At 35.0% G+C, this 17,310-nt stretch overlaps 1 protein-coding gene and 1 long non-coding RNA gene across 2 annotated transcripts; one reads left to right on the top strand and one right to left on the bottom strand.

Moving 5' to 3' along the window:
- Positions 1-7,435: 7,435 nt before the first annotated feature.
- Positions 7,436-11,726, bottom strand: LOC109170496 (transport inhibitor response 1-like protein). The gene is made up of 3 exons (XM_019319632.1): positions 10,700-11,726; positions 9,120-9,615; positions 7,436-9,034 (listed from the first exon to the last, which is right to left on the bottom strand). Exons 1-3 carry the CDS (start codon positions 11,329-11,331, stop codon positions 8,255-8,257), a joined length of 1,908 nt encoding a protein of 635 aa, XP_019175177.1. The 5' UTR covers positions 11,332-11,726; the 3' UTR covers positions 7,436-8,254.
- LOC109170497 lies at positions 9,613-10,611 on the top strand. The gene is made up of 2 exons (XR_002052448.1): positions 9,613-9,831; positions 10,410-10,611. It is a non-coding gene; the product is annotated as an uncharacterized LOC109170497 (long non-coding RNA).
- Positions 11,727-17,310: the final 5,584 nt, after the last annotated feature.

Below are 17,310 nucleotides of genomic sequence, written 5' to 3'. Positions count from 1 at the left end.
GGTTGAGTTTTTTTGGAGCCAAATTCAAGAAAATGAACCTAATTGGTCTCACTAGAACTCCATTTCTTTCCCAGAACTGGACCATTACAGGCCTAGCAGCCTAATTTGGTGACATGAGGGCATGTCATTTCACTGTTCATATCTTTGATCCATTATAACTTGCATATTTCATGCTCATATCTTTGATTCATTATAACTCTAGCTTTATCTCTTCACTGTTCTATATACAACCTGCCAAAATCCATACATTTTTGTGATTGGCAATATTTTGTGTGGTTCAGCCTTGACTAATTCCATGCCATTGTGAACAGACATTTTATTTTTTGCTCCAAGGGGTTTTCAGGCCATGGGCCCATGGTTTGCATTGCCACAAAGAGCTAAAACTGTACATTACAGTGCAAATTTGCATCAATTGTCATGGCGTTTACTGCCTCATTATTGACTTGATTCAGAAATTCAGATGCATTTAGAAAAGGCCCATATACAATGAACCAAAAGTAGACTTCATGAGACATTCCACCTGCAATAAGGAAATTCATCTCAAGAAAAGTGCACTTTCTTGACTCACAACACCAACATTTGAACCAGATAAGTGAGGCTAATCTGGCCTGCCTTTTGAGAGATTAGATGGTCTTGTTCAAATGTATGATGGTTTTGCCCTGCTTTTCATAGAATGACATAAATGTGTCTATGCTGCACCAGATGGAGTCAGTGTGGACTGAAGTCCATTATCTTTTGGTCATTTGTATTCCTTGCAATAATAAAATCTCTCCCTGCCTCGAGACAACCCTAGTCAAGTTGATTAGATTGTCGACTTGGTAACCAGTTACAAGTTTGACTCCCAGCAGGAGCGGGCTATTAGCCTACTTGATTTGAGCCGGTCAGCTATGGGCAACATGCCTTCTTGGTTTGAGTTGGTCAGTTATAGACAACCTAGACTGATTTATCTCCTTGTGATCCTTTTTCGGCTAGAATTACAAGACAGAGCACACTCGAATAGTGGCTGCAGCTTTCCCTTGTTGCTCAAAATCTCTCCTGCCTAGTTAGATTTAGTAATTTCATTTATGAATGGTGCATGGTTTCTTTGCATAATTGCTTTCTGCACTATCCTTTGTCAATGTTACTAAGTTTTGTCTTCTATACTTTTTGGCACCTAAAGTGAAAAAAGAATCCAAACCTGCTTTGCCATGAAATTTGTTTAAGCTGTCTTAAATATATACTATGATTGGGCCTTTCTTTCTGATACTCCTTAATTAAATGAAGAGGCAGCCATTATGATCAAAGGAAAGATGAAGGCTGTGCTTTACATCTTTTCAACTCAGCTAGGTAGGTGATGCTGTCATGCCTAGCCTAAAAACTTTGGAGCCTTCTTTAATGGATTCCTTTTAGTTACTGTTATTATTACTATTATCATTTTTTATTATTATATCTATATTTTCAAATTTCTTTTTGGTTTAAAATAAATTGTTTTTATTTATTTGCACTTGTTTGAATAATAATCTTGGGGTTGATCCTTGCCCAACTTGGGGTCCACCATGAATAAACATCAAGAATTTCTTTTCAAAGCTCTTTTGACCAGCCTGAAGGGTGAAGCTTAACCCTCAGACTCCCCTTTGGCCAGCTGCCTTTTTTTTTTTTTTTTTTTTTTTTTTTTTTTTTTTTTTGGGGGGGGGGGGGGGGGAGGGGGGAGGGGGGGGGGGTGAATGGCCATTCTGATGGATATGACCACATCACTCACTTTTCATTCCTGTGGATCAAATACTCAAGATTTTGCAAGGTATATATTTCTTGGAACTTTCTTTTTTTTTCTTCTTTTTTTTTTTGGAGAATTTAATTAAAGGAAAACAAAAATATTACAAAGGTACCTCTTTGATTTATGAGAAAGTTTCAGTCCTTACCTGAATGTATACGCTGGGTGAAGCTAACTTTGTGACTCTAGACAGTAAAAGACTAGAGGTATACTAGATTATATTATTTATAACTGATAGACTCAAACTAAAAAAAAATCAATCAATAGAGAATTTCCACGAAAAGTTAACTTGAAACCTTGTAGATCACCTTTTTTTAAAGGCTCTGTCAGTCTTATCAATGAGTTTTGGAGGTTGTGGTTTGTGTTTATCATGTTAGAAGTGGGTGATGCTATTTGATCTTTTTTTTTTTTTAAAATAATAATAATAGTTTTCCTTTTCAAATTTGAAATGAAATCAATGAAAGACATTAAACTTGGGTTTAAGTCTCAACATCATTATATTGTGCCAATGGTGATAATAGTTTTAGGAAACAACTAATGCAAGGATAAGGATAATGACCATCAATATTAGTTACCACCACACAAAGATGAAATTGCTAGACCCCCACAAAAAAAAAATTAAAAAAAATTATAATAATAGAAATTTAAAGGCTAATTATATGATAACTCGTGTTTATTTGGTTTTGTCGTTATTACTTTTTTTTTTTTTTTGGGGGGGGGGGGGGGGGGGGGGGAGGGGAGGGGGGTTCTAATCAAGATGCTTAGTTTGATGTATGAGGAAAGTATAGTTGGACCGTCCAAAAATATTGATTGGACCTAAAAATTGGTAAGGAGTTAGCTAGGCAGTCATTAGTCATGATATATCAAAGATTATGGTGTGACATGCCATTGCTTTAATTTGTGTGAACTTGTTTGGACCTTACACACCCTATGGATAGATACCAAAGAATAGTAGTTTGATTGAATTGTTTCAAATTTGTCATCATCAACCAAGTCTCTATGCCTAATTCTCAACAATATGGGGCTGCAAGTCCTTTCAATCCCCCCTTTTTTTAATAGAAAAAAAAAAAAAGAATTTAGAGCATACTCATCCGCTCGAAATTGTTCACAGTTTTTGAAGTGTCACTAAGAAAGAAAAAGGATGGCAAGAAAAAAGGGAGAAAAAAATCTGACAACATATTAATTTTTTTTTTTGAAAAAGTTAATAAAAACGCGCCCAGTAGGCGCGTGCTATGCCTACTGGGCGCGTGCCGCAGAATCTCACATTGGTTTTTCCTTTTCTTTCACATGACGAGCCCCACAAAAAACATGGTTTGCAGGAAAAAGAAAAATCATCTTCCCATTTGTTAAAAATCCTTCTTTAATTTTTTTTTCCTCTGCAAAAATCCCATAAAATGCATTGATGTAGATGCTTTTAGGAAATGACCCACTCTTCTCATCTCGTATCTTCAAGATTGATGACACAAGATTGATGATACAAGAGAGTCCTTTCAAGCTCTCATTTGCAAAACTGGCCACAATAATAATAATAATTTTAATTGTATATGCATTTATTAAAAAAAAAAAACATTTGGAATACATCAAAGCATCAAACATGTTTTCTTGAGGATTTGATGCTTCATTTATGAGATAACTAATGTTTATCACCTAAATATACTTGCCATCAATCCCCACTGGTCTTTCTTTGTCATGTGATGGTTTGGTAAAAGCATCCATATCCCCATTCAAACTCAACAAAAATTAGGCTCCTTAATCATGTGATTGTTTGGTAATGTAGACAAATATTTCCTAAACCTCTTACACATTCACATGTCATGTCAACACCACAACACACCTGTTACTTGTCTACCATCTTTTCTTGTTTCCATTTTAACCTCATTTTCTCCAAAAAGTAAATCACAACTTACCCCCACCATAAATCTAATATTTTTACAAACGCAACGGGTGCTCAAGTGTCACTTTGTGGAGAAGAATTTTGAGATAATACGAATTCAATTTCTATAAGTAACGATTCTTAACATATCCGTTTGAGCTATCCATTTTAAATGATTTACTTTTTTTGTGGTCTTTTGTTGGTTAGATTGACAAGGCAGGCTTCATTCGGACGCACTTACATGCCGTTTGGTTGGAGGAGAGAAATTATGTGGGAAAAGAATTGTAATTCCATGGGAGTTGAATTACTGGGAATAAAGTGAGAATTTAAATTCCAGTGTTTGGTTGATAGGAATAGAATTACTGGGAATTTCAATTCCAATGTTTGGTATACATGGGAATTGAAAGGGAATAAGTAGTATAAAGTCAAAAATGTCCATTATTGTTGTTAGACATTAATTTTAAGTTAAAAAAGGAAGGAGTGATTTTGACTCATCACTATCTTTTTTTTCCAGGAATTAAAATACCGGGGGGACATGGGATTTTAATTCCATGAAAATGGGGGAATTGCAATTCCATGGAATTGCAATTCCCTCCAACCAAACTACGGAATTTAATGGTCTTTGGAATTAGATGAGAATTAAGTGGGAAGGGAATTTAAAATCCCTCCAACCAAACGCCCTGTTAAAATACATTATATATAATTGTATCTTTTTTTGAAAGTTACTGGCTCTATTACATTGTAATATCTGTTCATATACTTTAAGGCTCGAACTCATAATCTTCCAAATGAAAGTCCAACCCGAATACCATTAGACCATATATAATTGTATCTAGTACTATTAACATTGATACATGTGAATATTGTAGAAAAATCTTATAATATTATAATGTGATGGATCAGATCTGAAGTGTTAAAATATACGATGAGATCGGATGGACAGCCACCGAACTCGGAAGTACAAAGCTGCAGTGTATGGCAATAATTTTTGTATAGCAACTTCTTGAATTTTAAGATTCTTTTATTATTATTGGAACTACATATTATACAATTATATATTTTGTACGTCCGACCGAATCTCTATATGTATTTTTTTCGGTCACAAATCGAATTTCTTCTTAAATTATTTACTTCTCCTGACCAATTTCACTGTCAATTATTCTTCCTTCCTTCACCCAATAATTGCTTCTTCGTCCCTGAAACTCTAAAAATTCATAAACTTCCCCAATGATTTTGTATGTATTCCACTTTCTTCCCCTTCTGAATGGTATTGTTGACTTGTTGTGGAGAAGCATTTTATAACATAACCCAACCTAATCAATATGATTGAATTATGCTTATTTTTTGTATGCAAAACTAATCAAGTTAATTAATATATTTCTAATAATTTCTCTATACCTGTTTTTTTTTTTTTTTCGTACAAGAAAAATGAAGAACAAAATAAAAAGTTAAATGCACAACAAGATTAGTAAAAAAAAAAAAAAAAAAAGTACTTCAAACCAACAGGCGAGCCGACAAGGTTACATACAATCCAATCAGCACATCGATTTGTAACCTTGTGAATATAATTAATGCTAAAAAATTAGTCTTGGTCAAATAGTTTCAGTCAAATTACTATCCAAACCCCTGTGCAATTTAAAAAAAATTGTTACTTCTTTGAGAATCACTCTCCAATCTCCACCAGAACTCTCCTATAGCCACTCCTCCAACCTACTAAAATTCGTTCAGAAACAATTGATTGGTCATTTGAGAAACATTCTTTTTGACCGACAACATATGATATTATAGTGCGTTTAGTTGAGTTGTATCTATTTAAAACGTAAATATAGAATTTAATTTGTTAGTGTATTGGAATGCTACGTGTGGGAAAACAATAAGAAAATAGAAATAAGAAGAAGTGGAGGGGCACGAGAGAGAGGGAGAGAGAGAGCAGTGGTTAGTGGTTGACCTCGTGCTTAGTTGAGGCATATGAATGTGATTAACAGAGAAAAGCATGTTTAGGAGGAGGAAAAAGTGTTAATACTCTTTTTCTGGGATTCACCGACTTTTCTTCCATTACAGAGAAAGCATTAGATGGTTCCTTTAATTTGTTTGTTACTTGTTGGTGTTGTAGCTTAGAGTCTGATTCCCACCCCCACTACTATAATTATAATTATTACAGTATTAGATTTTGTGTTAATTAAATTAATCATGAATTTAATAATGCGGTTTTTAGTAAGCATTAATGTGTTCCACCTCCCATGCCGTACACGTGGCCCACCCAAGTAAATGATCAGTTTGGTGGGCCACATTATGAGTTGGTAATCAGCTCAAAGGAAAGTAGCTCAACTTTTTTTTTTTTTTTTTAATATATATTATATTATATATCTCAATTTAAACTAGACTAATCTTGAGTCTTTAACCAAAAGCTGTTGAAGGATGAGGTAAATCGCGAGTCATTCTGTCAGCCCTTCACCTCTGTCTGTACACTATGGTACAATGAGTTTTATCTCATCTCATCAGTCACGATCTCTCAATAACTTCCAAATTTTCAGTGAGATTCAAACCCTACCTCAACGAAGAAGTGGGTACCAAAATGGAGTCAGGTTACATGGTGCATCTTGATTGGTTGGAGAGTGGGGTGGGGGGAGGTTAAGTTGGACTTTTACAGTTTTACCCCTCCATTGAGAATAATTATTGGGAGTCAAGAAAAGAAAAAAGAAACATTGGAGTGTAGGCAATTGGAGTATGTAGTTGTCTACACTCCTAAAATTAGGTCAGATATGGCCATCAGAGATGGCCTTTTAACACAAGGGAGGATGGGTCTTGCCCAAGGATTGAAAGATGCTTGACCTTCTTGTCCTTTTGGTTATGTCATTTTCATTTCATTTTTTTTTTCCTTTAATAATTGTTTCTCTCTCAAGTCTCACCTTCCCCTCCCAACTCCCAAGTCCCAATGGCAAGGATGGGTCAAGAAAACAAAAGCACAAACCATTTGAGAGGAGGGGTTGAAAGTGCCAACTCCCTCACGGTGCTTCATATCCACCGTGCACGAAGATATAAGAGAATCAATCTCGAGACATTTCAGGGTCGGGCAGACGGGTAGATGACATTAGGGCAGGAGGAGGCAAGTAGGAAAAACAAATTGGGATTGGCCCACTTGACCTACATACATACATTACATACATTTACAATACCCTGTTCAAATGCATACTCGGATCCCACTTTGATGATAGCTTTGCTTTTACCATTCTGCCACAAAACAAGAAATTGCACATCTCCCTTCACATTATTACACAACAAAGAGATAGAGATTAGAGAGAGAGAATGGAGGGGTTGGGTGCTTTATAACGCAACGCAAATAAAAGGGGGTGTGACAGACAATTCATCAAACATGAATGGGGTCCACCCCACAACCCAATATAGAGGATCCTACTCAAAAGAGATCAACACACAACATGCACATAATAGAGCAACCTCAGAACTTATCCACAACACTGCCAAAGAGAAGCTCTGCTCAGATGAATCATCATATCATGCATTTCAGGGGGAGTGGTTTTATATACTTATATGCATTTCCAAAAAGCAAAAGCTAAGAGAAAAGAAAAAAGGGAAAATGAGAGTGCCATAGATCAGCTCAAAGGAGAGAAGGAGAGGCCTCAAATCTCAATCAATCATGTCTAATGCGTGGAACCCACACCACACTGGAGAAGGGCTACAGTGTGAGAGGGTCCTGCATATTGTACTTGCTTTAATGGCCGGACCTCGCTATCAAGCTGATCGGGGAACGAAGGGGGGAAGAGGAGGCTGGCTCACACTCTATAGCATGCATATCTGGTTTCATACACATATTTAGCATGCATTTATTATCCATCTTGAATCTCTAACAATATAACAATAAATTCAACAGTCAGGTGCTAAGAAACAACACATCTGAAGGAAGGAAATAAACAGTGTTCTACAAAGAGAGAGAGGTGCATAGAATAGATCGATCACTGACTGATATATGTTCTGGGGACCTGCTACAGCTTCAAGTCTAAAGTCTAAACTAACAGGAAGAAAAATAAGTAGATGCTCAATTCTTTCTATCAAAAGGGAATAATTATACTGGATGATGGTTTACTATCCAGATCTTCATGCTCTTCTGAATCTCCAATTCTCTAGGTCACCCTTCTTACAAAACCTCAAAGGAGGAGCGACAAATCAACCAACAAGTCTGTTCTATTTAGGTCACTGACCCTCAATGCTGCTTTACACCCCCATCCCCATCATCCCCTTCCCCTTGCAATTGTCAAAATGCTTCTTTTATCTGAAATGAACATCATGAAGGAAGAAAAAGTTCAAAAATAAATTACCCAATACACCAGTATTGTCGGCTGTCACGGCACCTTGCAGGAAAAATCACTAAATTAACCTCATATATGTTTCACAACTGGAAGACGACTGGAGCTGAATATCATCTTGATTGTCCAATTTCCCCTATCTGAATAAGCACCACGTTTGCACAACAACGCATGCAGGAGCAGGACCTTACTCGTGGGTCAAACAGCCATCAGCATAGTAACATCTTACATAAGTAAAAAAAATAAAGCTAATCATTGCTGATGCCTGCTAAAATCACTGAAAAAAAACCTTGCTCATCTCTTCTAACATCAAAAGATTTGCACAAACTTTGGTGCGTCGCATCTCGGTTCATCAAGAGACCGGTACATGTATACCGTGTCATATTCATTTGCTACCATGTCATATTCATTTGCATCCCTTCCCATTGCATTCCCATCGATCACTTCCACAACTAAGCGGGGTAGTTGGTGGGCAATTTCCTTGCAACATTGACGAGTAACCTTGCATGCTGACATCCAAACAAATCTCATGTTGTAATAGTGATGTATGCCAGAACGCAAAGCTGAATCTCCAAATGGACAGTCTCTGATTTCAAGTTTTTGCAGCTTAGGGCAACCCTCAAGCACATACTTTAGCCCCAAGTCACTATCTCCAGCAAAACCAACAGACAAGGTGCGCACAGATTTTCCATATTTTCCAATGTAACTAAAAGCCTGGTCAGTCAATAAACCAGATATGGAAAGACGTGTAAGCTTCTTACAGTTCTTAACAATTGCACCAAATCCTTCATCCATTGGTTCACCAGTAAGGTGGTCAGGCCTGTGCCGCCCCATTATGCAGAGACGGAATACCTCAAGATCCGGGCAGTTCTTTGACATGGCAATAACAGCTGCATTAGTCATTTTCTGGCAGAAATATAATATTGATTGAAGTTTCCTGCAACCCTCAGAAATTGCAAGCATACCAACTTCAGAAACAGGGCCCTCAGCGTCTTCTCGAGCATCAGCAGGGAAAACTCGAAGCTCTCGGAGATCCTTACATGTTGCAGCTACTGCCTTAAGTCCTTCATCACAGACTGAATCAAGCACCTGCAGGGAAAATTTTGAGCTTAATAAAACAAAATTCAGACCTCAAGTTCTGTATAAAGAGCCTTAAAATTTTCCAGCTGCATACCCATAAAATCTGAAGTTTGTGGCAGTGGCAAATAACTGGTTTGAGTTGTTCAGCACTGATGCTGGCATAGCTGAAATTAAGAGTGGTCAGGTTGGTACAAACTGGATATATAGCAGGCAGATAATCTGCAAGAATTTCCCTGAATCCAGAAAGATAAACTAATGATTTGCATGCTGCAAAAGCAGAAGTATAATCAAGTTCAAGTTCAGCCTCCTCTTCTGAGGCACCAAATGATCCTGTACCCAGATCGGTAAGCTGTGGAGCTCGAAGCATCAGACGATAAAGCTGCACAATGGAAACATGCCGATTCAACTTAAGTTTCTTCAAAGAAGGTGACCTCATCACCAGCTGCTCCAATGCTTGAAAATTTACATCGCATTCCACACAATCAAAGATCAAAGACTCAAGACATGTTTTAGTCTCTGGGAAACATGAAATCCAATCCACTTCATCATCTTTAACATCACAGTCAATCAGATCAAGCACCCTTAATTTCCTGAGATAAAAACCTTTCATTATACACGAGATAACCCACACACTATCTATACACTGCAATTTTATACATTCAAACTTTAAAAAATTCTCAACAACACATCCTGACAAAACATTTGAAAAGTTAATTCAACCTTTCTTTTTAATAGTGCATCATAGTTCACAACATTATACTCCGACTCATCAATGGGTAGCTGATATTGAGTAAATACCAATTTTAGTCCCACGAGTATTAGCAAAACAACATTTTTGATCCACATGTTTAATTCCTACCAAAACTCATCCCACAACTATTATTTTACTACCAAAGTTCATCACTCCGGTCACCGGAGAGGTTAGGACACGCCGGATTCTTAAAATAATACGGGTATTTTTGTCACTTTGTAATTAAAATCAAACTATTTTCTAAATTGCCATTAAACCTAATATTGGCCAATGCCTTGTAATTAAACCTGATCTGCCAATGCAAAAGAAACCTAATCAAACTATTACGACCAGCGAAATATATTAATTGCGACCCCATTACCCGTTAATTTTCTGTGAACAGAGACAACCAGTGTTAAAATAGAGAGCAGTACTCCTCCTAACACTGCATTTGAGTCAGCTAAATTAGATGATTTTACAAGATGCATTGATGAATCACCTTCCTTGGACACCAACACGCTAGCAGGTTGTACAGAAAACCAAATGAATGATGACAAGATCAATGGCAAATGTAATGGTCTGTTTGTGCAGTTTGAGCAATTGGTATTTGGTATAGATTTTTGCTTGCAAGAAAATACACAGATATGCCACCAGGAAGCAGAACATTTGATTAAATCTCATAGTTGATTTGAAGCTAACCCGTAGGTAAATATCATCAGAAATAAGAATACACGCTATTAATATGAGATTCCACCCAAAGTAAAAAAAGAACGGATATTTTGCAGAAAATCATTTAATATAAAAATATAAAAATAATAATAATAACAGAGAATTAAAATTTCAAAAAAAAAAAAAATCACCTAAAGAAAAGGATATCATTTAGGAATTTCAACGCCAAGAAAAGATTTTTTTTTTCCTTTAAACCTTAAAGAAATACCACTGACCTGCACTCACAGGCAACGGTAGCAAGTCCACTGGTCCCAAATTCTTCGCAACATGCCAGAACCAGCTCCTTGAAATTGGGGAAAGACCGGGCCAGCATCATCAGATCCTCGTTGGAGACATCAATGCGTTTGAGGTAGAGTTTCTCGAGTGCAGGATAAGCCACGGCCATGGCGGCGACCCAGGGGGAGAAGCGCGCACCCCAATCCCGCGGCAGCAAGCCGAAATCAGCGAACCGAGGCTTTCCCTTGACACTCATCGAGGTAACCCGGCCGAAGCGACGCGTGACGCGCTTGGGCGACACGGCGTAGCAGTTGCCGATGAACACCTCGGATCTGGTCATGGCCTCCGCCCGGTACCAGGACTTGCATACCAGCGACGCGCTGTTCCGGTCGCGGCGATCGCTGAGGAAGCACAGCACGTTCTCCAGCACATTCTCCAACACCTGATCTGAGTACGACGGAACGAAGCAGTGATCTCCTCCCCCGCCAATCGAGCAGATGCGGGGTTTAGCCGCACCGCCACCGCCGAGATCTGAAGCAGACGACGACGGCCGCGACGGCTCCTCGTCTTCGGACATTTCTGACCGCTCCTCGCTACTACTCGGACTCGAATTACTAGTCATGTGACTCATCACACGCCCGCCCCCCGGCCTCTCTTCAGATTTATCAACTGGATTCCTCTCAACTCTGTCTCAAATCTATACCAATAATATATATTATTATAATAATTAAAAAAAGAATATCGCCCAGACAGCAATCAATTTTTTAAAATATTTTTCAGATCATGGAAGAGTTGAGTTGAGGAAGGTGAAGGGCTCTTTGGCTTATAGCAAACCCTGCCGCCTGTGGACTATATCCACTCTTTTTCCTCTCCTTCTTCCGCTTCAACTACATATAAGCCTGCGATAGGAGGCGGAGGAGCACGGCGGAGAGCGGCGGCGGAGGAGGGAGCAAGCATTGGGATTTCTCCATGGTTATAAGCCTCTCCAAAGTCCAATTGCTTCTACTTCCATTACTTGGGGGTTTTCTTTCACTCATGCTTTTGTCTTTTTCTTTTTATTTTTATTTCTTTTTTTTATTTTTTTATTTTTTATCCTTTTTTCCCTGATGTGATTTGTATTTTATGTCGTTTTGGTAAATTGCGAGTGGTAGAAATAAAATATGGCGAGAGCGGGGTATGTGGGTTTGGTGGGAGAAACCGTTTTGTCTTTTGCAATTTTGCATTTACTGCCTTGTACTTTTTCCTTTCTCTAGTTTCGCACCCCACGTTCCCAATTTGATCACTAAATCTTATTTTGCTTAATTAAGTAATTTCCTACTATAAAAATAGCACTTAACTTTACATGGAAGTGAGAACAGTTAACTCCAATTTTTTCTCTTTACACAAATCAGGCAAATTAACTAACTTACCTTATGCAATTTTAGATGAAAGAGTTAATTTCATTTTTGTCATTTATAGTTTGTAATTCACTTTTACAGTGCGTTTGGTTGGAGAGAGGAAATTACGTGGGAAAGGAATTGTAATTCTATGGGAGATTAATTACTGGGAATAAGGTGGGAATTTAAACTCCAGTGTTTGGTTTACAGGAATAGGATTACTGTGAATTTCAATTTCAATCTTTGGTATACATGGGAATTGAAAGGGAATAAATAGTATAAAGTCCAAAATGCCCATTATTGTTGTTAAAAGGAAAGATCAGACATTCATTTTAGGTTAAAAAAGAGAAGGGTAATTTTATCTCATCAGTATTTTTTTTTCTTCCTAAAATCCCAGGAATTAAAATACCGGGGGGCATGAGATTTTAATTCCATGAAAATGATGGAATTGCAATTCCCTCCAACTAAATTACGGAATTTAATGGCCTTTGGAATTATGTGGGAATTAAGTGGGAAGGGAATTTAAAATCCTTCCAACCAAACGCCTTGTTAGTTCTTCTTTTTCAAAACATCATCATTTGGTCTTAGTATTAGTGTGACATGATCATTTTTTATTTCATTGTTGAAATATCGTTAAATAAAATGCTATTTTGATTTTTTTTATATACAAAGTCGGTTGACCCGTTATATTTTTATTTTTTATTTTTTAAAAGAAAATCATAATTGAAGACTTAAACGCTATTGTAGTTTACAAATTTTAAGCAGTTTTATTGATAGATGACCAAAAATTGTAATTCTACAATAATACTAGGACCAAATGAAAAATGTTTTGAATAAAAAGAATTAAAAGTGAAATGTCACCTATAAATCTATTACAAAAAATAAAACACTCTTACATGAAACATCAATCATGCAATTTTCCATCTTAATCGGGTCAACCTCGATTAAATTAATCAGATTATTTATTTAGTTATCACAATGTTAAAATTTTAATTTTCTACAAGAACGATTTATTGAGTTTTTTAATTTGTCATTGTACAATTGTACGCATTTAAGTAATGAACTGCAAATTTTATCGTCACTCAAAAAAATTGTTTAGGTAAAAGAATGTTGTTCCTTGGAATTTACTGCAAATAGTAAAAAATTAGAGAAAAAAAAATGTGAATATTTGGAGCTACGGACGGTATCGAAATGCAAGTGGGGTAGTGTCCCACTGTGGAGCTGAGGGGTTTTGGGTTCGATAATAGTGGTTGCCTCCCAGAGGGATCTAACGCCTGACTCACTGAGTTGAGTACAAAGCTGACACGCCCCACTTTTCCACCCTTTCAAATTAATATTTATTTAATTCGTTTATTAAATTAATATACCGTCACTTTTTACCACTCCTCTCATTTCCAGTTTATAACATCATTCATCAAAATAAATAAATTCACACTCAATCAATATTGATCATAATATAATTAATTATTCGCATCTATAAATTAATTGGTCAACAAATTCAAAATAATTTTATAAAAATGTATTTTACTAACCACTACAGGGTGCAGTCGTGCAAAGGTTATAGAGACACAAATGTACAAGCATTTGACACCTTTGTAAATCCTATAATTTACTTCCTCCACCAACCTCTAGGGATTGAAACGATAAGGGGCTCTTAATTTTAAAGTTCAAACTTATAATATAAATTTGTATCGTCTCAAGTTTATTCAATTATCTTAATTTTATTTGAGTTTTTTTTTTTCCAAACGGAATTTAAAAAAAATAAAAAATAGATAGAGAGATAAAGACAATTTCATATATGAGTTATAAGAAAATATTATTTTTTAATCTCTCAATTACACTTATTATCACTTTTGATTCCTTAATTATCTATAGAGTTACTTGTATCCATTAGTTCTATAATGGTTATGATAATAATAAAAAAAAAAATCACTTCACAAATAATTAAATAAAAAATACTTTATAGATAATTGAAGAACAAGAGTGTCACTTCCAAATTAATGTTTTAATGTATATATATTGTGTATATTACATTTTAGCATATAATTGATAAATTAAAATCTAAAAAATAAAAACAGGAATGACGAGAGGCGTACGGGTTGATTGGTAACGACGGTTAACGCAACGCGCCGTATAATTGAAGACAGACAGAAGTGAGTTGAGTAAATCTTCATTGCATTGATTCTTATTTTTGGATGGGTATGCTCTCTCCCCCTTCCTTTCAACTCACTACTTCCTATCATCACCACCAAAATTATTATTCACAAATTTTTTTTGTTAAAAAAATTGTAATAAGATCAATTAGATTGTAACTCAATATTTGTTATAAGTTGTGTTATTCGATAAGATATTTGGTATAATTTTTTATAACACTCCGGAAGAAAAAGTACTATAAACATATAACTAATGGGGGGAAATTTTCATTTTCCATTCAATTAAAGTACTTGAGAGGATTAGCTCTTTGTGTTTCAGTAGGTTGAGAAAGTATGAACAGATACTACAATGTAATAGAGCTAGTAGCATTCAAAAAAAAAAGTACTTGAGAGGATTAGCTATGACCATGTGCCAATATAATTGAAATACCTAGCTAGCTAGATTAACCTACAGAGGAGTTTAATGATTATGATAATTAATTGGTCAATTAATCATACAAAATTATCCATCTTCAATTCTTCCTTGTTAGAGCATCTACATCAGAGAAGAAATAGGGGAGAATTCACTACTTTTGAGGCCAAAATGCCATGGTGGCAGAGAGAAAATCAAGAGAGAGAAGGGGTGGGGAGCATCTGCAAATGTTGGGATATTACTCTGCCCAAGAAAAATAATTAATGATAAAGGATAAAGAACCAATAGAGAAATGACATGCTTATTTTTTATATATATTTTTTTATAAAATCAGTTTTGACTTCCCCCCCTCCCCCCTCCCACATTATTCTCTTTCCTACTCACTCTTACATTCTCCCCCTAATAACCCCAACTGATAAGGATGCTCTTAACCCCATCCATATTTAATTACATTAATAATGAAAGTATATATGAAACTATTAATAAACTATGTTGGAAGAGCGGGAAGAGAATAAATGAAAAGGACAGACATTGTAGACTACGATCCTAGAACTGATTTTATTACTTTAATTAATGTCCAAGCTCATTGTTACACTCTAATAATTAATATATATTACAATATAATAATACAAATGATGTACAGTTATTTTAAATATAATATATAAATAATTAAATATTATCTATTTCAACTGTTAAAAAATGTAATAGAGTCAATAGTTTTAAAAAAAAAAAAAATTGTTAAAAAAAAATAAAAATTTGACAAGAATGTCATAATTTGATTCTTATCAAGGTTGGTGGAACATACCAGAATGTTATAAGATCAATTTTTTTTTATTTTTTTTTACCAATACTCGTTCGATTGAGTCATAATACAAAGTCTTCATCGATCAAACTTATAACACAAGGCCTTACTAGTATGATTTATCGTTCTTGTATGATTTATAAGTTGACAAAAAAAAAAAATATTTATCACTTTAAAAATGGAGAAATTTGCTCTACTCGGCCTACCCCCTCTCTTTCTTTTCAACAAGTATCAATTCATTTTTTCCCTTATTCTTGCAGTCATTCGTTTTCTTTAACCAAACATTATTTTCTTATCTTTCTTAATTATGGTGGAGAAGTCAACTCCGGAATTTACATACCTATTAAACCGGCCTACCACTTCACTTACCTAGCTTAAACGTGTATTAATCATGTCTTATTGAAATTTTTATTCCATAAGATAGATGATAAATTATAATATCAGCATGATGCACTATTCTATAAATTATATATATATATATATATATATATATATATATATATAGAATAGTGTATTTGCTGATAACAAACAATGCATTCGAGATCTATAATAATAGTGCACTCACGTGAGTGCACTATTAGTTAACATTGATGTACTATTTTAAATGTATATATAACGTTATAATTACATAAATGTCACTATATTTTTCTATTGTTTTTTTCTTAAATTTAAATTCTAGATCATTCTAACTGGACGAATAAGATTAGTCCGCATATTTTTCACGAGGTTAATTACTAGTTCTCATAAGAGACGGACCTAATATATATATATATATATATATATATATATATATATATATATATATATATATATAAGTGATTTGATTGGGTGGTCAATATGTGGCTATTGATATAAACAGTACAGGCAATATATATATATATATATATATATATATATATATATATATATATGCTTACATTAACCTATCTTTTGAGACACAACCTTAAATTGGCATAAACTAAAATATGTTGTGCTACTGATAAATGAGTGCTGTATAGTACACACATATATTGGACTGCATTCTTAAAACCCAAGTCAGAAGATTCCAGTTTTAGAATATTGGCATGCTTTATTACAATGATTATAACAATTATAAGATCATGGAATTTTCTTGAATTTTATCATGTACTATTCTTAATTGTTTTCATTATAGGCAGGTTACGTTGTAACAGTAGTAACCTAACCAATATTATCAACAAACAAAAAAAGATTGTTTGGTCAAATATGGTTAAGAAAACAACATAAGAGATATATGTAAAAATGTAATTAATTAATGTGTTAATTAAGGTGGGGTCATTGATTAATTAAGTCCTAGATTAGATTAACTGTGCTAGATTTGATAAAATTGATGAGGTTGAGAGAGACTAGTGTGGGTGGGAGCACTTTGAATTGGTTAGAAGGTAAGTAAGCAATATATTATGATTATCTCATAAATCATGCAATGCAAATTTTGTAATATAATTAGGCCTTTAGGCCGTTCCTTTACTTGTCAACACATCAAAAATAGTACCATATAATTAATTATTATCTCTGTAAAAATAAAAACAAAAATAAGAATAAAACAGGAAAAAGAGAGAAGATTTGCTGCTTCTAATCAGTGTTTTAAAAGGGACAATTATAGCAAGATGGTAAGGTTATCATTGATCCCACTTCAGTTACAAGCATGTAATCCCTTCACATCATTGTGTTCCTAAATTACTGCATTTTTCTATGCTCCTCTCCTTGGGACCTCAACACTTTTCTTCCCTTCTCACTTAAAACTCATTTTCTTAACTAATAATACTAATATTAACATAATAGATTATTTGAAAACGGACAAGTATTTGAAATCCTAATTCATATAAAACACACCGGACAACGATGTCTA

The sequence above is a fragment of the Ipomoea nil genome, unplaced genomic scaffold (genome assembly GCF_001879475.1).
Source record: "Ipomoea nil cultivar Tokyo-kokei standard unplaced genomic scaffold, Asagao_1.1 scaffold3321, whole genome shotgun sequence".
Lineage (NCBI taxonomy): Eukaryota > Viridiplantae > Streptophyta > Magnoliopsida > Solanales > Convolvulaceae > Ipomoea > Ipomoea nil.
This window is presented reverse-complemented; position numbering and strand designations above follow the sequence as displayed.

Excerpts from the sequence above, each read along its gene's own strand:
- LOC109170496 (XM_019319632.1), bottom strand. The coding sequence starts at position 11,331 with ATGAGTCACATGACTAGTAATTCGAGTCCGAGTAGTAGCGAGGAGCGG. Across the intron at positions 9,616-10,699 it reads ACCGTTGCCTGTGAGTGCAG|GAAATTAAGGGTGCTTGATC; the intron begins GTCAGTGGTATT and ends TTTTTATCTCAG. Across the intron at positions 9,035-9,119 it reads ACAAACTTCAGATTTTATGG|GTGCTTGATTCAGTCTGTGA; the intron begins GTATGCAGCTGG and ends TTTTCCCTGCAG.